The sequence below is a fragment of the Melozone crissalis genome, unplaced genomic scaffold (assembly GCF_028551555.1).
Source record: "Melozone crissalis strain CALT ecotype California unplaced genomic scaffold, PUWL_Pcris_2 ptg000114l_1, whole genome shotgun sequence".
In the NCBI taxonomy this organism is placed as follows: Eukaryota; Metazoa; Chordata; class Aves; order Passeriformes; family Passerellidae; genus Melozone; species Melozone crissalis.
Window position 1 is genome coordinate 2,048,109 of NW_026535891.1, and position 26,086 is coordinate 2,074,194.

General features: G+C 53.6%; 1 protein-coding gene across 1 annotated transcript in view; it reads left to right on the forward strand.

The window, feature by feature from the left end:
* Positions 1 to 1,441: 1,441 nt before the first annotated feature.
* The window catches only part of LOC128948158 (Fc receptor-like protein 4), a 56,725-nt gene continuing 32,080 nt past the window's right edge, over positions 1,442 to 26,086 (forward strand). Inside the window, exons 1-5 of the mRNA XM_054292761.1 lie at positions 1,442 to 1,472; positions 1,941 to 1,961; positions 2,050 to 2,280; positions 2,564 to 2,818; positions 9,852 to 10,121. Coding sequence (XP_054148736.1) covers positions 1,442 to 1,472; positions 1,941 to 1,961; positions 2,050 to 2,280; positions 2,564 to 2,818; positions 9,852 to 10,121 — 808 coding nt within the window. The remainder of the gene's footprint in view (positions 1,473 to 1,940; positions 1,962 to 2,049; positions 2,281 to 2,563; positions 2,819 to 9,851; positions 10,122 to 26,086) is intronic.

Here is a 26,086-nt window from a genome sequence, read left to right on the forward strand (position 1 = left end):
CAGGCCTTTTTCCCCCACAGAATTGTCACCTCTGCAGCAGCTCTAAAGCTGCCAGAATCAAAGCCAAGGGGGCAGGGGGGACCCTCATGTGCTGGCTGCCACCTGGGGCTGGGCAGAGCAGGGCTGGGCAATGGCCATCCCTGTGCAGTGGGGCTGGGCCATGGCTGGGCCCTACCCTTGCATTGACAGGGGTCTTCAGGATGTGCCACCCCTGGGACAGGCACCCGGCCAGGAATGTGCAGGGACATTTCTGGAACTGCCACACCTGGGACAGGACACCCCCCATGCCAGGATGTGTCACCCCCTGGGACAGGATCCTCCCAGGACCCACCCCCGGATGTGCCCCCCAGGAGAGAATCACCCCCATTTTCCCACCTGAGTCTCAGCATAAACAGCCTCTTCCTTCTTGTCCAGGACAAACAAAGTGAAAGTGTTAAGAGAGCACAGTCTTACATCTTCATCCCCCACAGCCTCCCCACCCTTTCCTGCACCCACCATTCCCCATTTTCCCCCTCCCCTGGGTCCCCCCAACCCCTTCCCTGCTCAGATGCACCCCAGGATTGCTGAGCCAGGAACTGGGGGTGAGGTGATGTGGCAAAAAGGAAGGAGAATAAGGAAAAAAGAGAAATAAAGAGAGGAAAATGTAAAGGGCAGGGGAGGACACAGAAGCAGAGATACTCAGGATCCCCATGCAATGCCTGGCCAGGAAATGAGCACCCCAGAAGTGATTTTGTGGGGCCCCGTGTCACCCCAAAATCTGAGGCACTCAGGGAAGGAGCTGTGACCCCTCTGTCCCCTCAGCCACTGCCCATCCGTGACACCCCCATTCCTCTGGGAACTTTAATCTTGGGACCCCATTTCCTTCTGTCCCACCTTCCCTGAGACCCCCATTCCTGGACTGCAGTTCCCCAGGGTCTCCAACCCCAAGGAACACCTTCCCAGTAATTCCAGACTATGGGACACCCCTTCCCTTGGGGGCCTTCATTCACCCAGGGCCCCCAATCTCACAGGGACCCCTTTTTCCCTGGCACCTCCATGCCATGGCCCCTATCTCATGATTACAAATCCCAGGAGTCCACGTTGTTTTGGGACCCTCATCCCCAAGTCTGAGTCCACCCAAACCCTGGTACCCCCATTTCCCTGGGACCCCAAATACCTGGGCATCCCATTCCCCTGAACACCAATCCCTGTCTCCCTGCATGGCCTCAGACCCCAAATTCTGGCAACACCATGACCCCACCATGTCCCACCATCCCCCCATGTCCCACAAGTTCCCCACCCTGCCCCCATCCTGTCCCCACCCTGCCCCCACCAAGGGCCACCTACACATGGGGACAGACGTGACCTCGCTTCCTTCCCCTTCATCCGAAGAGCCGCCAGCCAGGGGAGCGGTGGCCACAGCAGCGAGTGACAGCCAGTGCACATGGCTGAGGACATGGGGATGGCCGGGAATGTGGCGCTGCTCCTGTGGGGTGAGTGCTCCAGGCACGGGCCCAGAGATGGAGAGGGGAGGGGTCACAGGGGGGCGGCAGGGTCCCCTGAGGTCTCCAATGCCAGCAGAGCCAGAGCAGGGCATGGAGCCCAGTGTGACCAGAATTGTGGGATGGCTTTAGGGACAGAAAGAGGGGAACTCGTGATGGAGACAGGAACAGGGACATAGAGATTTTGGGGCAGGGATGTAGCAGAAGAGCCTTGGGGCTTGGGTAGCTGTGGGGACAGGGACAAGGGAACAGGGATGCAGGGACAGGGACAAGGGCCACGTAGCATGGAGATGGGCCAGGACAACAGGTGCCATTGGAATGGGATCATGGGTACAGGGCCATGGGGTTGTGGCCATGGGGACAGGTACTGTAGAGCTGGTGGAGGGGGCCAGTGCAAACAATAGGATGTCCACAGTGTCCCCATGACCCTCAGCCAGCCCTGTCCCTTTTCCCTTCCAGCCCAGACCCTCGGCCTCGCTGGTGAGTCCTCGGGGGATGCCATGGCCCCACCCCACTCTCCCCAGTCCCACTCTGACCCTGGCAGGCTGGTGTCCCCTGTCACCTGCAGGTGCTCAGACCACCCAGCTTGTCGTGGAGCCCCCCTGGAGGCCAGCGGTGCTGTGGGACCGGGTGACACTGACCTGCCAGGGCTTGGGGACTGCTGGTGCCACCATCTGGTACAAGGATGGGCAGCGCTGGGGGCAGGAGGGAAGCAACAACTTCACTGTCACTGAGAGTGGCACCTACATGTGTGAAAGACCCGGCACTGGGCTCAGCTGCCCCGTGAACGTCTCTGACGGTGAGGGTGGTTTGTCTCAGATGGTGAGGGTGGTTTGTCTCCTCAGCCTGGCACCCACAAGAATCCTGAGGACTCTGGTGGGCTCCACTCCATGGGTCACCCTCTGGTGTGATCAGAGCCCATGTCCTACACACAGGGACATACCAGAGTATCCCAGTGCTGTGGGACCCTTGTGTTGAAATTGGGAAAACCTGGTGTGCTGGCTGTGACCCAGTATGGGGGTCCCAGTGACATCAGGACCCTCTAGACCCCCGTAATGTGACGGCACCCCTCTGCCCCACAGACCAGCTGGTGCTGCAGGTGCCAGCACGGGCACTGCTGGAGGGGGAAACGCTGACACTGCGCTGCCGGTACAGGCAGGAGAAGTCGGTTGATAAGGTGTTCTTCTACCGTGAGGAGACAGAACTGGGGGGTCTCTCCAATGGGACTGAGCTGTCCCTGTCCCCTCTGCAGCTGGACCACAGAGGCCACTACCGCTGCAAGGCCTGGGTATCAAAGGGATGGGAGGAGTCAGCGCTGGTGACAGTGACAGTGCATGGTGAGCACCTCACATCTGCTAACCCAACAGCACCACAGCCCCTCGCCAGGGACTCGGGGTCACAGTTCCCACAGTCCCCCATCTCCTCCCCTGAGCTTGTCTGGATACCAGTGCTGGAGGGTCCCCCCAAGCCCATCCCGGGGTCCCCCTGACTCTCTGCTGCCTCAGCACCCCCAGCCCCCTGCGGCCCCAAGCCCTCCTCCTGCGCATGTTCTACCAGGATGGGCAGATGGTGAGAGGCCCGCAGGGGTCCCCGCAGCTGCTGGTGCCCGCCATGGGGGTCTCCCACTATGGGAATTACAGCTGCCAGGTGTGCTCCGAGGGGATGGGCATGCGGAAGAGCAGCGCTCGGCTCCACATCACGGTGCACAGTGAGTGTGGGGATGGGCACAGGGACGCCCCACAGCCTCCTCGGGTCTCCTGCCTGGGTACCTCCATGTCCCCAAGACACCTTTCTTGTGTCTCTCCACCTCTGCCCTGTGTCCCCTCATCCCTGTGGGGTGTGACCCCATCCTCAACATCCCCCATCACACCCACCCCCTTGTCCCTACCCCCCGACACCAGCTGCCAGCCACTCCCTGTGGCCTCAGCCCTGTCTCTGTCCCTGCAGTACCCGTGGCCAATGCCACCATCACCCTTGGTACCCTGTCACACCAGGTGCGTGCAGGTGACACCGTGACCCTGCGCTGCTCAGTGCAGGTTGGCTCAGTCCCTGTCACCTTCACCTGGCTGCACAATGGGCAGGAGGTGGCCCAGCATGCCCTCCTGGAGCTCAGGGCCGTCAGGGTTGAACATTCAGGCACCTACCAGTGCATGGCCACCAACCAGCTGGGAGAGGACGGACACCGTGTGTTCCAGGCACTCAGTCCCGAGCTGTCCCTGTTGGTGACACCGTGGGGACACAGGGACACAGGTGAGGTCATAGAGAGTCATTCAGGATTGCAGGACCTCTGGGTGATGGATGATCCTGATGTGTGCCCCCCTGTTTCTTGCAGTGGCTGCAGGTGTCGGTTGGGCCCTTTTCTTCCTGCTCCTGCTCGTGGGTGCCATTGTGGCCTGGCACCAGTGGCACCATGTGGGTGGGTGACAATGGGGACAGGGGGCCCCAGGGAGCTGTAGAGGGCCCCAGAGTGTGGGCCCGATAGGGCAGCACCCATAGCCCCAGAACTGTCACCTTGCCTAGGGGTCCTGAAGGATTTGGGGAGGTGCTGGAGGGTTCTGCAGGGATTTTGGGGGTTATTTCAGGGGCCCTGGGGGTGTTTGGAGTGTCTCTGTCCCTGCTGGGCTTTGAGTTCCTGAGGCTGAGTTGGCCCAGGGCACTGGGGAAGCTCATGAATTCTGGGGGCCTTCAGGGATGCTTGGGGTTCCTGAGAGGAATTGAGGGTCCCATAGGGGTTCAGGAATCCTGAGAGGGGGCAGGGCCCTGGGACCCCACAGTCACCCCTTCCGTCTTTCCTTTGCAGCTGTCAGGAAGCAGCAGGAAAGGTTAGTGGGGTCTTCAACCATGAGTCCCCTTTTTCCCGCATGTCACAAGTCTCCATTGCCTCCCACACATGGTCTTTATCCCCACAGGCCTCCCCCGGGTCCCCTGGCCCCCCCAGAGGAGGGGGAGGTGCTGTACACCCATGTTGTGAGCACCCAGCAGGCGCAGCGTGAGTAACGTGGATTGGGGCGACAGTGACACATCACCCACTGGTGTCACTCCTCCCGCCTTGGTCCCTCCAACCATTGTGTCCTGCAGGGCCCCCAGGCGTCACCAACCACCAGTAACCCTTGGTGGCTTACGTAGAGCTGCGGGGACCACGCAGGCGACCAAGAAATCCCAGTGACATCAATGAGGTTGTGCTGTGACACTGGCAACAACTGGGGTGCACTGGGTGTCCCCACCCATGAGCACCCACTTGTGTGAGTGCTGCCACTAACAACTGCCCCTCCCTGTGGAGGCACAAAGATCCCAAAGGGCTGAGAGAAGAACAATTTCCTGAAACAGCAATGAGAGAGAATAAAATCAAAAGCAACAGCAAAAAGGTTCAGATCAATTTCCTGGGAAAGCCCCCAAGAGGAACAAACCCTGGACACTCTCCTTTGCTCAATTCCTCCACCAGAGGAACCTGTCAAAGTCTTGGAACTTCCTTGATCTGATGGCCAAAGCAGCCTTCAGGAGGCTCTGGATTCTCTTGAGCCATGTCCCAAATTATTCCTCTTCCCTGTTCCCCACACGAGGGTGTCACAAATGCCCTGTGGGTGTTCCAGAGCCTCCCCATTCTTCAGAGCAGGATGGGATCCTGCCATGGCACAGGGTGGGATGTCAAAAACAAGAGAAGTTTGATGTCTGGAGATATTTTGGAACAGCTGTGTGTGGCAGGGATGGGTCGGCTTTGCTTCTGGTGAGATAGGGGCCCGTCTATGCATCAGTCTGTCAGCCATGGAACACACGGACAATGTGACGCTCTGCCAAAGCCAGCGCCTGAGCAGCTGGGTTACCAGAAGTGCCATCTGGGAAGAGGGCCCTTGGTGGCCCAACTGGCTTAAAAGGCAGAGCATGAGGTGGTCAAGTCCCTGGCCCTTTCTTTCTTGGTATGTCGGTCTCATCCACGCTGGAATGTGGGAGCTGGCAACTCATTTAAATGAGAAATATCTCCCAAGGAAAGTGGCAATATTCCTAGAATGGAAAGAAAACGCATGCCTAAAACTTTTATTAATTTTGAAAATGATGGGGCTTCCAGACCAAAGTTTAGAAAAAGGAATAAAAGCTCTTTTCTTGGAAATTTATAAACCAAAACAGAACAAACAACACAAACCCAGAACTTTCGCTCCTGCTCAGCACTGTTGGTTTTTGTGGCAGTTATAACCGTGGCCAGCAGGGGGCGCTGCAGGGAGCACTCCCGCCCAGCAGGGGGTGCCCCGCTCCAGCTCCATCCCCTCAGGGGCCATGGTGGCCTCGGACGGGAGGGAGGAGGGGAAATTGCTCCTTTTGCAAACTCACGGCCACCAACCAGTCACTGCACCACCTCTGGCAGCGGGCAGAAGCCGCCAAGGCAGCAGGTTGGATCCCAGTGCCCACTGGCAGCATAGCAGTGTCCCAGGGCCAGGCACACACCCTGCGCAACACCTGCGAGCGCTCTCCATGATCCCGAATAAGAGGAAGGAAGGCAGCGCCTGACCCCAGGCAGGTCTCGGGTCCACAGCAGCACCTCTGGTGGCTTTACACCACAATTCCTGCAAACCCTCAGCCTTTTACTGAGGTGAGGAGGGCAGGGATGGAGCAGCTTTGGGCACACCTGGAATCCACACGGTCACTCCCCACAGCCCCACCATGGCTGTGGGTGAGCCCCTGTTCGATATTTCTACACTGTTCCCTCATGTCTAGCAGCCATGGTCAGAACGCAAAGAGTCTTCTCAGACTGTTAGAAAGGGCTGCAGGTTTGAGACAGGAAAGACGATGGACCTGATCAGGTTTTTGAACAGATTGTTGTTGTCTTTGAAGGATATTTGGGGCTCTCTCAGAACCTTGCTCAAAGGGAGAAAATGATAAATTGCTGCATTTCTGGACTGGTTCACCGCAGCTGCCCCTGCAGGGGTTTTTCCAGCCAGGCCTGCTCTGAAAACCATCAGAGGCCCTCACAGAGCCGCTGCTTGAGCTCCCTTTGGATTTTGTGTTTCTTGCAGGGTTGAGCAAACCACAGACAGGCCTTTTTCCCCCACAGAATTCTCACCTCTGAAGCAGTTCCACAGACTCAGAGCCTCTTGGAATCTGTCTGGGGTGATGCCCTGACTGCCGGCACCTTGTGGACGCTGTGCTGGGCCTAGAGTCTCCCAAAAATCTGAGGCACCCAGGGAAGAAGCTGAGACCCATGGGTCCACTCAGCCACTGCCCATCCCTAGGACTTCCATTCCCGTGGAAATCAGATCATGGGATTGCCATTTCTATATGTTCCACATTGTATGGGACCTCTATCTCAATATTTACATTCCCCAGGATCTCCATGGCCCAGTATCCCATTCCCAAGGAACCCTCTGCTATTCATTTCATCCCCTGAAATCCTCCTTTCCCCAGGACCTTGATTCTCCAAGGACCCCAATTCCTACGGAACCCCTCATTCCCCCAGCATCCCCATCCCATGACCCCAAATCCCTGGAGCCCACATTCCCCTGGGACTCCCATCTCACAGTCCCCCCAGCATTGGGGACCCTGTTTCCAATGGCACCCATTGTACGTGGTGATTCCCCCTCTTCAGGATCCCCATTCCCAGGGCCCCCATTACTGGGACCCCCCATTCCCCTGGACACACAGCCCTGGCTCCCAAAACTCTCTGAGCCCCCCACTCCTGGGAACCCCATGTCCCACTGTGTTCCATCCAATCTTGTCCCCGCTCTGTACCCACGCTGCCCGCAGCCTCGGCCCAGCTTGGGGCCACCCTGCCCCCACCAGGTGCCACCTACCCATGAGGGCGAGATCTGACCTCGCTTCCTTCCCCTTTGGACAAAGAGCCACCACCCAGGGGACAGCCACCCCCGGCAGCAAGGGACAGCCAGTGCACATGGCTGGAAACACGGGGATGGCCAGGAAGGTGGCGCTGCTCCTGTGGGGTGAGTGCCCCATGCATGAGCCTGACACCCCAGGGATGGGGAGGGGAGGGGGCACAGAGGGGCTGTGGGGTCCCCTGAGGTCACCAATGCCAGCAGTGCCAGTCAATGTTAACCACAGCAGACCTTGATGGGACTGGGGATGTAGGGTGGCTTTCAGGACAAGAACAGGGAGGCAGAAATTTGGGGATGAAGGTGGGGAAAGGAATGTGGGGACTGGCACCTTTGGGCTCAGGGAGCTCTGGGCATAGAGACAAGGGAACTGGGATGCGGGGACAGAAGGGGACAAGAACAGTGAGGATGTGGCCATGGGGATGGGATCATGGGGATGGGATCATGAGCTGGTGGGGATGACCTGAGCCAGCATGGGCTGTGTCCATGGTGTTCTCATGCCCGCAGTGTCCACAATGTCCCCATGTTCTGATTCAGCCCAGGGTGGCTTCAGTGTGCATGGTCCCAAGGTGCCTGTGCCACATGGACGTGGTGCATGGGTGGCTGTGACACAGACATGTCTCCCTGCTTTGAAAAATATCTTTTGGGGACCACCATCACACACTTTCCTACAGTAGCTGCTGTCTCCATGGGGACCGTTTGGGGAAGCCATCATGCCCTGTGCCCCAGGTGGCTCTGTCCCCACAGTGCCACCCCCACTGAGCCCTGTCCCTTCTCCCTTCCAGCCGAGACCCTTGGCCTTGCTGGTGAATCCTCGAGGGATGCCATGGCCCCACCTTGCTTTCCCCAGCCCCACTCTGGCCCTGTCAGGCTGGTGTCCCCTGTCACCTGCAGGTGTCCAGACCACCCAGTTCCTCATGGAGACCCCCTGGAGGCCGACGGTGCTCTGGGACCGGTGACACTGACCTGCCAGGGCTCAAGGACAGCTGGTGATGCTACCTTGTACAAAGACAAGCAATGCCTCTGGCAGGAGGAACGTGACCACTTCACTGTCAACGTGGAAGGCACCCACAGGTGTGACAGATCTGGCACTGGATGCAGCCCCCCCATGACAGGCTCAGACAGTGAGGGGTTTTGGGTGTCCCCAACCTGGCACTCACAGGGTCCCCAAGGGCTCTGGGTGGTCTCCATTCCATAGGTAATCTCCTGTGTGACCAAAGCCCGTCCCCTGCTCTGTGGACATCCCAGAGCATCCCAGTGTGGAGAACCCCGTGTTGGAATTGGACACCCCTGGTGCCCTGGGTGTGACCCAATGGGGGAGCCCTTAGGAAAACAGGACCCCCGGTGTGACAAGACCCCTGTGTCCCACAGCCCGGTTTGTTCTGCAGGTGTTGGCACGGGCACTGCTGCAGGGAGACATGGTGACACTGTGCTGCTGGCGCTGGCGGGACATGCCACTCACAGAGGTGCGATTCTACCATGGGGACAAGGAGGTGGGAAGGTCTAGCTATGGGGCCGAGCTGTCCCTGTCCCCTCCGCAGCTGCTCCAACGTGACCACTACACCTGCAGGGGCTAAGTGGACACTGAAATGTCAATGTGGGCACAGTCAGTGCCAGTGAGAGTGACAGTGCACGGTGAGCACCCCCACGGCTGGAACTCCAATCTCCTGACAACCCCAAAAGGCACTTCCCAGCAGACTTAAAGTCACAGTCCTCACGTCCCCTCTCCTTCCCAGAGCTCTTCTCGGTACAGGTGCTGGAGGGTCCCCCCAAGCCCACCGTGGGGTCCCCCCTGACTCTCAGCTGTCTCAGCACCCCCAGCCCCCTGAGGCCCCGAGCCTTCCTCCTGCATGCGTTCTACGAGGACGGGCAGGTGGTGGGGGGTCTGCAGGGGTCCCCACAGCTGCTGGTGCCCACCGTGGGGGTCTCCCACTCGGGGAAGTACAGCTGCCAGGTGCACTCCGAGGGGGGGCCATGCAGAAGAGCAGCACCCAGCTCCATGTCATGGTGCACAGTGAGTGTGGGGATGAACACAGGGAGCCCCCACAGCCTCCTGGGGCCCCAGCACTGCATGGGGACTCCCAGCGCTCCCTGACACCTGCCCTGTGGCCCTAACCTTTCCCAGATCTGTCCCTGCCTCCCCTCCTCCTTTCTCGTGTCTTTCCCCTGATCCCCCAGCCCTACATGGATACCCCCATCCTTCCCTGACACCTTTTCCATGTCCTGCCCTCCCAGCCCCAGGTCCCTCACCAGGTGCCCCATTCCTCACCCATGTCTCCCTATCCCTCACTGGGTCCCTTCAATCCTTTTTGCTCCCCCCCATCCCTCTCTGAGGTCCCCGCTCATTCCCAGATCCCACCATCCTCTCCCTGGGTCCCTATACCCTCTCTGGTGTTGCCCCACTCCCTCTCCAGTGTCTCCCCTCCTGAACCCCCTATTCCCCTGTTTCCAAGACTCCCCATATCTGTGCCCTCTCTCCCACATTGGGGCCCTGCTGCACCTCTGGAAATGCCCCGGGTCCCTCACTGTCCTCTGCTGTCCCCTCATCCCACAGGCGTCCTGCCCTCAGGGGTGTCACTGTGGGCACAAACCCCCAGGGGACAGGTGGCACTTGGGGACAGCCTGGTGCTGAGCTGCGCGGTGGCCACAGGGACAGGTTCCCTGTCCTTCTCCTGGCACCAGGAGGGCTCAGGGGCACTGCTGGGCACCGGCCCCCACCTGGAGCTGCGCCACAATGGGGACAATGACAGCGGCCAGTACTGGTGCCGGGTCAGCAATGTGGACAACGTGGAGGAGAGCGACCCCCTGAACGTCACTGTCCGGGGTGAGTGGGACCCTTGGGCTGGGGGTGACCCTACCCACGGCTCCCCCATACCACCTCACCAGGTGCCAGCCCTGTCTGTGTCCCCACAGTGCCCGTGGCCAATGCCACCATCAGCCTCAGTTCCCTGTCACAACAGGTGTGTGTTGGTGACAATGTGACCCTGCGCTGCTCAGTGCAGGTGGGGTCTGCCCCTGTCACCTTCACCTGGCTGCACAATGGGCAGGAGGTGGCTCAGGGTCCCCTCCTGGAGCTCAGGGACATTGATGTGGGACATTTGGGCACCTACCAGTGTGTCACCACCAACCAGCTGGGACAGGACAGGCACTGCGTGTTCTGGGCACTCAGCCCTGAGCTGGCCCTGGAGGTGACACCTGGCTCATCCTGGGTCACAGGTGAGGTCACACAGGGTCACCGGGGTGTTATTGACCCCATGGTTCAGGGTCACCTCAGTGTGTCCCACTCTATTCCCAGCAGTGGCTGTGAATGTTGGCAGGACCCTCCTGTTCCTGCTCCTGCTCCTGCTCCTGCTCCTGCTCCTGGCTGTCATTGGGGGCTGTCACTGGTGGCACCATGGGGTGGGCAACAATGGGGGAATGGGGGCCCTGGATTGAGGGGGGGATCCCAGAGTGGAGTCAGAGATCAGCAGCACCCAGGGCCCCTGAGCTGGTGGACACTGAGCCTGCAGTGACCTCGACTGAAGGTCTTGGGCATGTGGGGGGAATTTGGAGGGTCTTGGTTGTGGTCCAGGGTCATGGCTGGGTGGGCTTTGAGGAACATTGGGTTGGCACTGGGAGTGCCTGGAGAGTTTGGGGAGCTCCTGGAGGGCTGTGCAGGGGTGTTGGAGGACCTTTTTGGGTCCTGGGGAAGTTTGGGGGTGCCCCTCCCTGCCAGGCTTGGGGTTCCAGGGACAAAGATGGTTGGGGGCACCAGGGGGTTAGGGCCCTGTGGTGGTGCAGAATTTCTGGGGGCTTCAGCAGTGCTTAGAGTGTCCAAGAAGAATCAGGGGTTCATTGGGAATCGGGGTTGCAATGGGGATTTGGGGAGTCCTGTGGGTGGTTGGAGCTGCTGAGATCCCAGGAAGGTTCAGGGGTCCCAGTGTCCCCTCGGTTACCCCCTCCCCTTTTCCTTGTTGCCACCAGGAAGCTCCAGGACAGGTGAGTGGGGGGCTCGGGCTGGGACTCCCCTTTCCCCCTCCCCAGACACCACCAGCACCCCCCTTATCCCCACAGGACCCCCCAGGAGGAGGCGACTGTGCTCAATAACCACATCGTGGGCAAGGACTGAGTATTGGGGGGGCAGGGACACATTTGTTTCGTGGAGAAAAGAAAAAGTACTCCACAACTTTTTGAAAGTGTTAAAGCTGGTATGTTTCTTACAGCGCTGAATGCATGCAGAGATTGCTCTCCTCAAAAAAGGCATGTGGACCTCTGAGAACTTCAGGTCTCTTTTTATCTCTCTCTCAAATACATATGCATACAGTTTCACAATACAGTTTCATAGTACATATTCATTTTTATGGGTTTTGCATGACATTTGCCACTAGTTCCTTTTTATCAGAAAGAATTCCGAGATCAGGTTGACTTGCTCTTACAGCAGTCCCTGTCTCTCTCTATCATCTTCTGTCTCCCCTGCTTTATCTCTGTCCTTCACTGAAGTAACTTCACTGAGCTTCGGCCTTGCAGTCTGGCTAAATAACTACGGTTTCTAAATGCAGACTTTACTCAAAAATGTACATTTCACCGCTTTATCTCTGTTCTTCACTGAAGTAACTTCACTGAGCTTAGGCCTTGCAGTCTGGCTAAATAACTACGGTTTCTAAATGCAGACTTTACTCAAAAATGTACATTTCACCTAAATTAAAATGAATTTCTATCTCGGAAAATTTTCATTTTGCCTCATTCTCCCCTTTTCTAAAAGAGGGAAGTAAATTCTTTTACTTTGTACAAATTCTTATTTGTACAAAGTAAAAGAACAACAAGTGTACTTTAGTACTTTACCATGTACGTTTCATAACGGATAATCTTAAACTTATTCTAACTAATTTAACAAAACTACAGTAAGATGAAACAACTTATTAAAGATTCTATTTGCAGTTGGTGACTACTTAAAGACCACATCTCACCAGTGATGATCTGCATTTTGTTTTATTCTTTGCAGAATTCCAGCTATTTCTTTTTGTATCACATTGGACAGTTCTCTCTGCTTCTTTGAGTTTTTCTTTAGGATCTTTAGTAGGTCTTGGTGTTTAATTAATTGTTTTACTAATCTAAGGTCCATTCTAATAGGAACAGGTGATAGTCTGTGATTCATTGTGTAATTGCTTTCAATCAGCTGGTGGGATGTCACTCGGTCTAAGTACGAAAAACTACACTTGATAGTCTTAACAAATTACAAATACAGAAATTAGAATGATTTCTACTAGACAAAATAACATCATTGCTATCAATTTTTACAGCAGCACAAGCAGTTCTCAGGCACACACACTCTTTTCTAGCATATATGAGCACAGTTTTTGGTCAGTGACTGGATGAACTTCAAAGTGACAAATACTCTGTTCACTGTCTAAACACACATCTTGGGCATTAGTATTATTGCTTTCACAAATGAATCTCATCTGTTCTCTAGTAATGCAGGATTCTAAGTTTACTGTCTGCCACTTTTCATTCATCTTTTGTGCCCACACTTGGTTCTGAAGGGTATTGTTTTTTCATGGTTTAATCTTAGTGCAATGATGGGATGGATAACATAAACAGTGGCATTACATATGGTAAGCACAAAGGCAGTGGCCACATTAGAAGCAGGATCATAAGTGAAATTCACCATAGTCCACCAGGACTGAAACTTCCTTTCAAAATCAATTGCATTATCTCAAACAATTTTCTAAATTTCAGCTGGAAAACTACTTTCACCCATATCCCGTATGATCAGAGCTGCTGTTTGCATTTATAACTGTGCTTGTATACAACTGAAAGCTAAAGACACATTATCCTGAACTATACTAAGTGCTTTTGCTATTAACTTGTGGTCTTGGTCCCCGGCTTTTTCGTACTTTCTTACTTTGGCAGTACTTTTGAAATCTGCCACTGGCTAGTTCCTAATGCCAATAGAGATGACTGTAAAGGCTGCTTCAATTTTGTTAGGCTACCTGCTGCAGTGGCCAGTTTATTCATCAGTATTTTTGAATCAATTCCAGTTAAAACTGTTAATCTTGTCCTTAATATCTCAGTTAGATCTTTTCTTATTCTGCTCTGGAGATATAGTTGTCTTTGTAACTTCGTTGTCTAGCCTTCAAAGGATGTTTTTAGGAAGGAGGAGCAGTCTGGTTGGATTTTTGAGATGTTAATTTGCATTAGCAACTCAACACTTTTGAGAGACCATTCTGGATTGAATAATAGTTGTTGTTCTCTTACATTCTTTACTACGTAGGGGCCTATTTCATACACTTTAGGTTCAAGTTTGCGTAGAGTCTGAACTATTTGAGTCCTAGTATGGGTTGTATAAGGCCCTGCTGTTGTAAAAAGTGCAGTGTCTACTTTGAATTTAAATGAAAGTCTGATAGCAACTCGAGCTAAAAGGTAGGTCACTTCTACAGGCTGTATTAAGGTGAAATTACACCAACAGTCTGATTGACTTAGGCTATCACAAACTTCCTGGTATTCGTATACACCAGGAGAGGTTGAGTCACTAATTGCATCTGGTCTCTCATAAGCCGTGTTATTGATGACCTGGCACCTTACTTTGATTTCTTCTCCTCTGATTCTTTGAAGTGCCCACAGTTCTCATTCCTGCCATTCTTGCTTCTCATATACCCGATTCCCGTGGATTACTACAGTAGATACGTTTAAATCTTTTATCTCAGGAAGTTCACTCATGGATCCAGTATTCTGACTAAAAGCCTGGGACCAAGGCCATTCAGCATTGCTTCGGATAGAGGTACTCTCTAGTTCTGAAACTTCAGTTATAATTACATACAAAACAATTCTGTAAACTAAAGTATGAGCTACCCCCGACTGCAATATACTCATTTTGCCCGAGTAAGTTTTAATCTCAGTTCATTGTCTTCTGGTGTCACTGGTGTCACTCTCCAAGGGACTTTAGGGCTTTCTTCAATCGAGAGTGATGGATCTAGGCATTCTGCTCTTTGATTTTGATTGCAGTGAAGGTGGTGAGAAGTACTTGCAGCGGTCTCTCCCACTGTGGTTCCAAAATCTTCTCTGTAAGAGACTTAACATATACATCATCCCCAGGCTGTCTAACTCCCTGCTCCGAGTTCCAGCCACATGTTTCTCAATTTGTCTGAGTTATTTGCTTAAAGCCACCATGTAGGTGGCCAGTGTTATCACCCTAATGTGGGTGGACCTTCCTTTTGTATTCCATATGGTCTTCTATAAGGCATTTCAAAAGGATTCAGCATTCTTTTAGCTCAAAGTTTAGTTCGAATTCACAATAGTGCCAGTGGAAGAGCTTGGGCTAGGGTAGATGAACTTCTTGCCCCAGTCTTATGATTTGCTGCTTAATCAAATGATTCATTCTCTCCACCTGGCCGCTTGATTGGGGGTGGTATGGAGTTTGAAGTTCCTAATCTATGCCCAGGTGGCTACTAATCTGTTGCACTATTTTGGAAATGAAATGTGATTCTTTATCTGAGGATATTGTGGCTGGAACTCTGAAGTGTGGTATTATTTCTTGTAACAATACTATGGGCACCTCTTGAGCTTTGACAGTTCTGGTGGGGAATGTTTCTGGTCACCTTGAAAATGTATCTATCAATACTAGTAAATAATGATATGCCCCTTTCCTTGGGAGTTCTGAAAAGTTAATTTGCCACTGCTGTACAGGCCCGTGGCCTCTCTCAATCTGACTGAGTTTTGGCCTGGGGTATTTTTGGGGTTAGTCTGGAGGCAAGGATCACATTGTCAGCTTAGCTGAGTGATAGTGGCATATAAATTCCTGACAACAATTCTTTCAATCAGATGTATGTTCTAGAAAGCCTGTGGAAATTACTGCTTCAAAGTCAACACTTCATTTCAATGCACTCTGTATCACTGGCAGCCTTGGTCATTTTGGGAAAGGAGCCACACTCTATAAAAAGCTTTTAAGCAGTCAGGCCCTAGTGTATTTTCTAGTGCTCTTCCTTCACTAGTAACCATGAAAATGGGAAGGGATTACTAGCTCTCTTTCAATGGTAGCCCACCCCTTGTAATTGTATGTCTCTTTTGATTAGTATTATTGTATTCTGGCTTACCTTCGAGGAAAATCTGTCTATAATTACCTCACCCTTTGCTGCTTTCTTTGCCTCTCCATCTGCCAGCTCATTTCTTTCTTCTAATTTTAAGCTCACTCTCTGGTGTGCCTTAATATGCTTTTTCAGGTAGCTGAACTGCTTCCAGCAGCTGCATTGTCTCTTCTTCCTTTGTGAGGTTAGCAGTCCCCTCTCCTTCCAGATGGCTCCATGTGCGTGCACAACTCTGAATGCCTTTTGCTGAGATTAAGGCATGGGTCAATGCCTTTATCTCAGCCTTCTGTGCAGAGGTACCTGTTGGTAAGGGTCCAGACTCTATTACCTCTCTGCAGGTAGTCACTGTGTACTTAGCATATCGCTTTCCACTGGCAATGTAGCTGCTCCTGTCAGTGAACCAGGTCTCGGCATCGTCCAAAGGAGCGTCCTTTAAGTCTGGGTGGCTGGAGTAGGTAGCGGCAATGGTTTCTAGGCAATCATGGTGTACTTCTTCTCTTTGATTCCACTGAGAAAAGAAGCTGGGTTGACAATATTAGTCACCACTATCTCTACATCATCTTGCTCTACTATGATGGCCTGGTATTTCAGAAACCTCTGTGGTGAAAGCCAGTGGCCACCCTTTACTTCCTGTACTGCGGACACTGTGTGGGACACTAGTAACAGTAATTTTTGTCCTAGGGTAGACTTGGGTGCCTCTTGAATATTCAGCACAACTGCTGCTACACCTCTAAGGCAACCTGGCCATCCTTTGGCTGTTGCATCTAGTTGCTTAGAGAAGTAAGCAACTGCCCTTTGGTACGGACCCAATTCCTAAACCAATATTCCCAGGGCAATTCCTTGCATGGAAAAATAGAAAGAATGGTTTATTTACATCTGGAAGTCTCAAAGCTGGAGCTGACATGAGGGCACTCTTTAGCTGGTGAAAGGCCCGTGTGGTGTCTTTTGTCCACTGGAGATCTCTGTTTCCATTGGCAATAAGAGCATAGAGGGGTCTGACGAGAAGTCCATAATTGTAAACCCACAGCTGGCACTACCCTGCCATGCCTAAGAAGGTTCGGAGTTCCTTCGTTGTCTGGGGTTGCGAGGTTTGGCATATGGCTTCCCTGCCTTAAAGTCTGCTGCTCAGCACTCACTTCTTACCCCAGGTAGATTACCTTCTTAGATTACCTTCTGTTTCACTACCTGTGCCTTTTTCTTTGAGACTCTATCCTTGGAGTCCTAGGAAATTCAAAAGGCTTACCATCCAGGCTTCTCTTGCTTCCCTCATCCGAGTGGCTACTGAAAGATCATCCATGTACTGCAAAGCCTCCTTTCTTCTCGTGGAGCTTCCCAGGACTCTGGGTCTTTGCAAGCTGTTCTCCAATCAGAGTGGAGAATTTTGAAGCCTTCAGGCACATGGACTATGTGAGCTTGTGTTTGAATGGAAAAATTTTCTGGCTGGCTTGGTGGATAAGGAGACAAAAGAAGGCATCTCTTAGGCCTAAAACAGTGAACCAGGTTAGCTCAGGTGTTAAACAAGTTCGTAAAGTCTATGGATTTGCTACCACAGGGTATAAATTCTGTGTTATCTTATTGACAGCCCTCAATCCAGTACTATCAATTATTGGGCTGATTCCTTCCCTATCTTCCTTTTGAGGGTACTACTCAATTCTCACTGGTTGTGTTCTTTCCTTAAGCTTGATTACCATGGGGGGGCATTTTTCACTCTCCCTGGTACAGCAGAGGCCCATACCCTCAAAACGCTTATTTACTTATTCTAATATCTCCTTACTAATGTCTTTCTTAATTTCAGTGTCTGTTAATGTTAAGCCTAACATCTTTATATCATTTGCCTCCAGAGTAACCTTTCTCATTTGAGAATGTTTAGTCAATTGAGCGAATTGTACAAAAGCTTCTAAGTACACATAGTACACATGTTACTTTAAAGGTTTGCAAAAGTATTCCTTCTCAGACTGGCCAGTTGTTCAGTTGTTCCCCACACTACAACATAAACATTCTCCACAGGTACTAAAGCTTTATTTAAAACTGAATATATGGCCCTTGTGTCGACTAAAATTTTACCCTTTTGGGGAGGTCATCTTTATCCTTCCTCCCTTACCTTAGGAGGAGCCTTTAACAAATCATATGTACTCATTTTGTGCACTATAATCACTTTGCATTTCAGCATGATAATCTTTTCTTGACTTCATACATTGCCATCCTGTGCTGCATGCTGAACAACACGTTTGATTTGCTTTCTCTTTGCCTTGTTTTCCTTTTCAAGGGCCAAGACCAGAGGGTGGTCTGATCTCACAGTCTCTTTGCCATTCTGGGTGGTTTCTTAAAACAAAAAGACCTATCAGCATACAAAACCCCCATCCCATTTACCTTCCTATTTTAAAACAGTACTAATTGCAATGAAGTATTATAAATCTTTTTATTTTCTGAGCTGCTCCTGCTGGCAGCCTTCTCTCAGTAAGCCCCTCCAAAAAGGGGCTAATTTAGGAACCTCTTTGCTCTGGTCAGTTCTCATTATCTCTTTCTCCTTGCCCTAGCTCACTTCCACCCAAACCTCTTTTCACAGACCTTCCCAGTAGTTTCTCAGTCTTCCTCCTACACACACACAGCTCCAGGTGGGAGCTATCAGATGTGATTTCTCACACACGAGCCTTAAGATCTTAGGTTCTGAATCAGCTTGATCAGAAACCTTTAATTTACACTCGGGTCATGTGGCCTGACGCTTATTAGAACAGCAATACCAGCGTTTCTCACAAACTCTGCACTGCAATAATACTTAATGCAGCGTGCCACCCTCTTGATGTACCAAAGGTTCTGAGAAATTGCCCGCAAAGGCAGGCTATTCCGTTTATTACAGAGAACTCTAAATCCCTACAGCAGGCTGTTCTCAGTCCAGACCTACTATCGTACCAGCTGAAGTCTCATAAACTCATTCATCTCTTCTATCTAAACTCTGTTTTACAAAATATCAGTCTTTTCTAGTTCTCTTCTTGTACAATCTAATTAAGCACTGTGTCTACTTACACTTGTTTTACTGCCTTGCAAAAAGGCTGTGCTTGTCCCAGCCAAAACTCTGCCCACAGACACAGACACACAAACACACACACCCCCCCCTCCCCGCTCCTTATCTCAAATTCACTAGAGCCAAGGCTTGAATTGCTGTTGGGGGGAGAATTCTTGGAATTCCTTTAATTCGCTTTATCGTAGTTAAGCATAAATCACCATACCATAGTTCTGTGTAAAATGCTACTCTTGTTGCAAACAAAATCTTAAAATCTCCACAATCACTACTATACAATCTGAGAATCAAATTACCACAATGCAGTGGAAGAAAATCACCACACAAAATCACTGGGAAAGGGCATATCTCTCAAAGTGCCCACTTTTCTCAACACAACACAGCATACCATAATTCAGCATTTACTCACATCAGTTCTTCCTGGACACAGTCAAAATAACAGCACACAGTCTAGAGACCAAGTCTAAACATTCAGGGCAAGGGAACTATCTGAGCTCGTACTCACGATTAAAATGTACCAAATCTACACAAAACGCTACATTTAAACACAATAAATACTGTCACTGATGTTCTTCCACTCGCTTCTCTGCAGGGAACTTCTCTCCCTGCCCCCACAGCCTGCTGCAGCCAGCACCTCAGGCCTCACTCGGCTGCTTCAAGCAAGGGTAGTGCTCACCCCCCACACACTGTAGAGCACTGTAGATCTACTCTCTTTTATACACCAAACACTTATACACTTGCACGATTAGAAACACAGCGCAAAGACCACACAATGCATTAACCATACAGCGATATAGTGTTTGACACACACACGCATATAGAGATTCATTCAACCAACCCCCAGGGTCGCTAGAGGCTGCTCCATCAGACAATGAACCCCCAATCAGTGTCCGGACACCACACATACACACACACATAGAGATTCACTAGACCCACCCCCAGGGTCACTAGCGGTCTGCCCTATCAGAACAATGAACCCCCATCTCTACTCCAGCTGCTCCATCAGCTGTACCCAGATGTCTCTGAGTGATTTAGTCCCTAGCTCTCTTTTCCCCTGGGGACCCCTCAGTACATACCATATCTTCCTCCACAGCCAGCAGGTCCTTGTCTGTCCTCGCAGCAGGCAAGTGGAGGCGAGCGGAGCCCCACCAGGAAAAAAATTCCTAGGGTGCGCCTTGGAGGTCCGTCTATCACCCCTGCCCCTGCAGGGACAGAGAACTCCTGGCCTGGTTCGCCATAATGTTTTGCGGAGAAAACAAGAAACCTCACAACATTGTAAAAGTTGTAAAGCTTGGTATGTTTCTTACAGTGCTGGACGCATGCGGAGATTGCTCTCCTCAAAAAAAAGACATGCGTACCTCTGAGAACTTCAGATCTCCTTTTATCTCCCCTTCCAAATACATATGCATACAGTTTCACAATAAGTTCATACAAATTCATTCCGCGTGACATTTATCACCAGTTCCTCTTTATCAAAAGAATTCCTAGGCCAGGGCAGATTGGCCTTGTAACCATTTCTGGTTTTTTTTTTGTGTGTGTCTCCTCACTATCCTTGTCCTGCAGTGTTCCCTTCAGCTTTGGCCTTACAGACTTTTCACCTCTCCTAGACACTTCACCTAATTCAAAATGGATTTTTACTCGGGGGGGATTTTCACTCTGTCTCACAGCTGAGGTTCCATTCAGCAAGACAGTCCAGGCACTCTGCCTGCCCCCAGGCCGATGTTATGTCTTTATATTAAAAATTACGTATACAATGTTTACAATTACTTTCCAATATCTATCACCTATGTTAGACAGTGAGCTTCTACTCTAAGCCAATCTAAAAGTGCCAACATCACAGCAGATTATGGAGGCCAAGAAGAAGAAGGAGAAAGGCTGGACATATCCAGTTCCCTCCATCTTTCCCCCTGAACCCCCATTCTAGAAAACCCCCAAATCTATTTTTTCACCCCATGATAAATTCACTATCATTCTTCTTAACTGTTGTGGCTTGTAGATCTTCATCTAAAGTTGGTAACTTGCTCCGCAGGACATAATCAAAACCACACAGGCATTCTGGGCTCTGTGCCAGGGTCTCTGAGCACCTGGCAGGGGTGTCTTGGCTGCTCAGGGAAGCCAGAGGGATGTCCCGGGTTCCAACAGGAACCTGTTGAACTTCTGGCATTGGTCTCCTCCTCACAGCAGATTAAGCTGGTGGATTTTGGTGTCCTTTCTCTCGTTGGTTCATCTTTTCCTGAGCTCTTGGGCTGACTGGGGCAGCTCCTGCAGGCTCCTGGTTGATGGTCTAGGCAATTGCTTGATCTCAGACCAAAACTAAGCTCAACAGTTCGAAAGAAAACTAAAACAGTAGCCACCAAAGGATTGATACTGCAGACCCTGCAGGCCAAGGGAATGAAAAAAATAAAAGCTTCTTGCTAACAAAAAACCAAGCTAGCTAAGCCACAAAATAATGTTCGACACTGCACCCAGCATGCTCCAGAAGGAGGCTTTAAACCAAGCCTGTGCAGGAGCTCCAAGGCTGCCACCCTCTCCCAGATCCACTTTAAACCTACAGCAGCCATTGCTGGGTATAAAGCAGAGAATCAGGAACAGGGAATAATCATAAAACCACCCCAAGACATACTGCATGCTGCCAGTGGCTCCCCATTGCTCCTTCCAATGCCAGGGAGGCACAGAGCCCCTGCTATTGGCCCAAAATGCAGCTTTTGGGTTAGACTGGCAGAAATGGGGTTTCTTTGTTCAGCTCTGGGATTCTCCAGTTCTGGGCTGCCACTAAAAACCAAGGGGCCGCTGCCCCTCCCGCTCCCAGTGGAGACCCTGAAGGCAAAGATTTCAAAGGGCTGAGAGAAGAACAATTTCCTGCAAACAGCAACAAGAGAACAAAACCAACAGCAACAGCAACAGGATTCAGAATCCCAAGGGTCAGAAAAGGAACAATTTCCAGGGAATGCCCCTGACAAGAGCCCCCCATGGCCAGAGCGTGAGTCCAGTGGAGAGTGGACACTGACTGGGACTGTAGGGGCTGGAACCAAGTGCCAGCGCCACTGAGAGAGGCTGTGCAGGATATGCCAGAAGTCCAGGACAAGCTGGAGTTCCAGGCAAACAAGTGGTTCCCCCATGGACATTGCCAAAGCCTTTGCCCCCATTCCTGCGGCAGCAGAGGGAAGGACACAGCTTGCCTTGACCTGGAGGGGTATCCAGAGCTCCTGGAAGTGACTGAAAACTCAGCCCCACCCTGTGCCATGGCCTGATCCTGACTGTCCTGGAAAAGAGGGAGACTCTGGAACCGCCACAGAGCCTTTGTGACATCCTCGTGTGGGGAACATGGCAGAAGATGGGTTTGGGACAGGGGACAAGAAAATCCAGAGCCTCCTGAAGACCACTTTGGCCATCAGAGAAAGGAAGGTCCAGGGCCCTGCCAGATTCCTGTGATGGAGCAAATGGGTTGGGGAAAATATCCAGGGCTTGTTCCTTGCTGGGGACTTTCCCTGGAAATTGTTCCTTTTGTGACCCTTTGGATTCTGAATTTTGAGAACTGAGAAGGATTGGTTCAACAACCTGACTGGGACCCTCCTCCTTCCTGAGCTGAACAGGGCAGAGCTGAACCAACAAAAACCATATCTCCTGGTTTAATCAAAAAGCTGATATTTGGGTCCCATAAGAGGGACAGGGTTGCTGTGCCCCCTGGCACTGGGTGAGGGAATGGGGAGCTCCTGGGGGTACTGGGAGCACTGGAATGGGGAACCCTGGGCAGTCCCCACTTGTGGCCACCCCCTGGGCACAGTGGGCACCCATGGGAAATGGGGTGGGGGGGAACACACAGGGGGTGCCCTAGGGCAGGGACCCCCAGTGCCCCCAGTGCCCCCAGTGTCCTCAGTGCCCCCAGTGCCCCCAGTGTCCCCAGCACGTTCTCGCAGATGACACTGGGGTCCCGCTGTCACCCGTGGGATCCCAGCAGCTCAGAGCAGGTCACCTGGGGGGATGAGGCACAGGGGGGCCCTGTGACAGACACCAGTTGTGGGCAAGTGGGTGGGGTGACACACGTGGGTGGTGTGTCCCTGTCCCTCCGCTTTACTCACCCTCTGCCAGCTTGGTGCCCACGACATGGGGGTCCAGCACTGCCCCCTCCTCTGGGAAGGTTCTGTGTGGATAACAGGGCTCTGATAGGTGTCAGGGGAGGGGGAAAGAGGAGTCCCAGCCTGAGCCCTCCACTCACCTGTCCTGGGGCTTCCTAATGGCTGCAAGGGAAAGGGGAGGGGGTGACCGTGGGGACACTGGGAACCCTGAACCTGCCTGGGACCTCAGCAGCTCCAACCACCCACGGGATGCCCAAATCCCCACTGCAGCCCTGATTCCCACTGGACTCCTGCTTCCCCCAACTCTCCGAGCATCCCTGAACTTCCCAGAACTTCTGCACCACTGCAGTGCCCCCAGTCCCCACAGTGCCCCAAACCCTCTGAGCCCCCAGAACCCAAGCCTGGCAGGGAGGAGTACACCCAAAACTCCCCCAGGATGCCAAAAAGATTCCCTAACATCCCTGTACAGCCCGCCATTACCTTCACAAATCCTCCAGGAACTCCCCATGCACCCCAATGTTCCTCAAAGCCCACTCAGTGATGACCCTGGAGCTCAACCAAGACCCTCCAAATTCCACCCAAATACCCCAGGAGGCCCAGCTGAGGTCACTGTGGGCTCAGTATCATCCAGCTCAGAGGCCCTGGGTGGTGCCGATCTCTGCCCCACTCTGGGGGCTCCCACTCACTCCAGGACCCCCATCCCCTCCAGTGTCACCCACCCTGGCGGTGCCACCAGTGACAGCCCCCGATGACAGCCATGGGCAGGAGCAGGAAGAGGAGGATCCTGCCAACATTCAAAACCACTGCTGGGGACAGAGGGGACACATTGGGGTCACTCTGAACCCCAGAGGTCCTGAACACTCTGGTGACCCTGCATGACCCTACCTATTATCCAGGGTGAGTGAGGGGTTGCTAACAGTGCCAGCACAGGGCTGAGTGCCTGGAACACGCGGTGCCCATCCAGTCCCAGCTGGTTGGTGGCCACGGACTGGTAGGCGCCCGAAAGTCCCACATTGATGTCCCTGAGCTCCAGGAGGGGACCCCGGGCCACCTGCTGGCCATTGTGCAACCAGGTGAAGGTGACAGGGGCTGAGCCCACCTCCACTGAGCAGCACAGGGTCACGTTGTCACTGGCACGCACTTGATATGACAGGGGACCGGGGGTGATGGGGACATTGGCCACGGGCACTGTGGGGACACAGGCAGGGCTGGCACCGGGTCAGGTGGGATGGGGGTGCCGTGAGCAGGGTCACCCCCAGCCCGAGGGTCCTGCTCACCCAGATGGTGACATTCAGGGGGTCACTCTCGGCCACGCTGTCCCCGTCACTGACATGGCACCAGTACTGGTCGCTGTCATTGTCCCCAATGTGGCGCAGCTCCAGGTGGGGGCCGGTGCCCAGCAGTGCCCCTGAGCCCTCTTGGTGCAAGGAGAATTTCAAGGGACCTGTCCCCATGGCCACTGTGCAGCTCAGCACCAGGCTGTTCCCGAGTGCCACCTGTCCCCTGGGGGCTGCGCTGACGGCGACACCCCTGAGGGCGGGACCCCTGCAGGGGAGGGGGACAGCAGAGGACAGTGATGGACCTGGGTGGTCGGGGAGGGGCAGGAGGATCCCAGTGAGGGAGAGGGGGCGCAGAGATGGGGGAGATTGGAAACAGGAGGATGGGGGGTTCTGGGAAGGGACACCTGGAGAGGGAGGGGGGCAACACCAGGGAGGATACAGGGACACAGGGAGAGGATGGTGGGACCTGGGGAATGTGTGGGGACCTCAGAGAGGGGTGGAGGGATGTAGGGAGGGGTCAGGGGACCCAGTGAGGGATGGGTGGACACAAGCCATGAATGGAGGGACCTGAGGAGGGACCCGGGTCAGCAATGGCAGGACACGGAAAATGTGCCAGGGAAGGATGGGGGTACCCATGTGGGATCCGGGGAGGGACCAGAGAAAGGAGCAGGGGACCCTGGGAGGGATACGGGAAAATTAGGGGCTACAGGTCAGGTGACAGGAAGGACTGGGAGACCCCAGGCAGGGCTGGGGGAGCCGTGGAGGCTGTGGGGGCTCCCCGTGCCCATTCCCGAACTCACTGCGCACTGTGATGCGGAGCCGGGCACTGCTCTTCCGCACGGTCCCACCCTCAGAGCGCATGTGGCAGCTGAAATTCCCCAAGTGGGAGACCCCCACAGCGGGCACCAGCAGCTGCGGGGACCCCTGCAGGCCCCCCTCCACCTTCCCGTCCCAGTAGAACACGTGCAGGAGGGGGGCTCGGGGCTGCAAGGGGCTGGGGGTGCTGAGGCAGCTGAGAGTCAGGGGGGACTGCACGGTGGGCTTGGAGGGACCCTCCAGCACCGGCACTGAGAAGAGCTCTGGGAAGGAGAGGGGAGGGGGATTTGTGAGCCTGAATCCCAGGGGAGAGGCTGTGGGGGTGTCGGGGTTTGGGGCTGTGGAGTGCTCACCGTGCACTGTCACTGTCACCGGCACTGACTGCTACAACTTCTCTGATGTTCCGAATTTCACCCGGCCCTCACAGCTGTTGCTGCCGCTGTGGTTCAGGTGCAGAGGGGGGCAGGGACAGCTTGGTGCCATCGCGGAGCCTCCCCAGTTCCTTCCCCTTTCGGTAGAAGGACACCGAGTTGACCGTTCTGTTCTCCCAACCCCGGCAGCGCAGTGTCACCGTGTCCCCCTCCAGCAGCGCCCGCCCCAGCACCTGCAGCACCAGCCAGGCTGGGGGACAGAGGGGACCTGTCACACCTGATGGCACCAGGACCCCCGCATTGTGTCATACCCAGCGCACCAGGGGTCCCCAGTTACCACATGGTTTCTCCCACTCTGGAATGCTCTGGAATGTCCCCATGTGCCGGGGACAGGCTCTGGTCACACAGGAGGTGCCCCATGGAGCGGAGCCCACCCAGAGCCATCGGAGTCCACGTGGGTGCCAGGCTGGGGACACCCAAACCCCCCTTATGTTGTAAGACTATCACGAGGGGGCTGCGTCCGGTGCCGGGTCTGTCACACCAGTAGGTGCCACTCTCGGTGACAGTGAAGCGCTCCTGTCTCTCCTGCCACAAGTGCTGCCCATCCTTGTACCAGGCGGTGGCATCGGTGGTCCCCAAGCCCTGGTAGGTCAGTGTCACCCGGTCCCACAGTACCAGTGGTGTCCAGGGGGGCTCCACCAGGATCTCGGTGGTCTAAACACCTGTGGGTGACAGGGGACACCAGACTACCAGGGCCACCAGGGAGCTGGGGACAGCGCGATGGGGCCATGGCATCCCTCAAGGACTCACCAGTGAGGCTGAGGGTGTGGGCTGGAATGGAGAAGGGACAGGGCTCAGTGAGGGTGCCACTGAACGGACAGCAGCACGGGGGCATGGAGTGTGGGGCTGTTCCTGAAAGGTCTCAGTGGGGGCAATGGTGTGGCACAGATGTCTCGAGGGCAATGACACAGCAGCCAACCCTTGCTCAGGCATGAAGATGCTGTGCTGGCACAGGTGACCCCTGCCAGCCCCACAGCCACATCCCCATGGCCCTGTGCCCATGGTCCATTTCTGATGGCACCTGTCCCAATGGCCCATCAACATGGTGTTTGTCCCCTTGTCCCTGTCCCTGCATTCCTGTGTTCCTTTCCCTGTCCCCACAGCTGC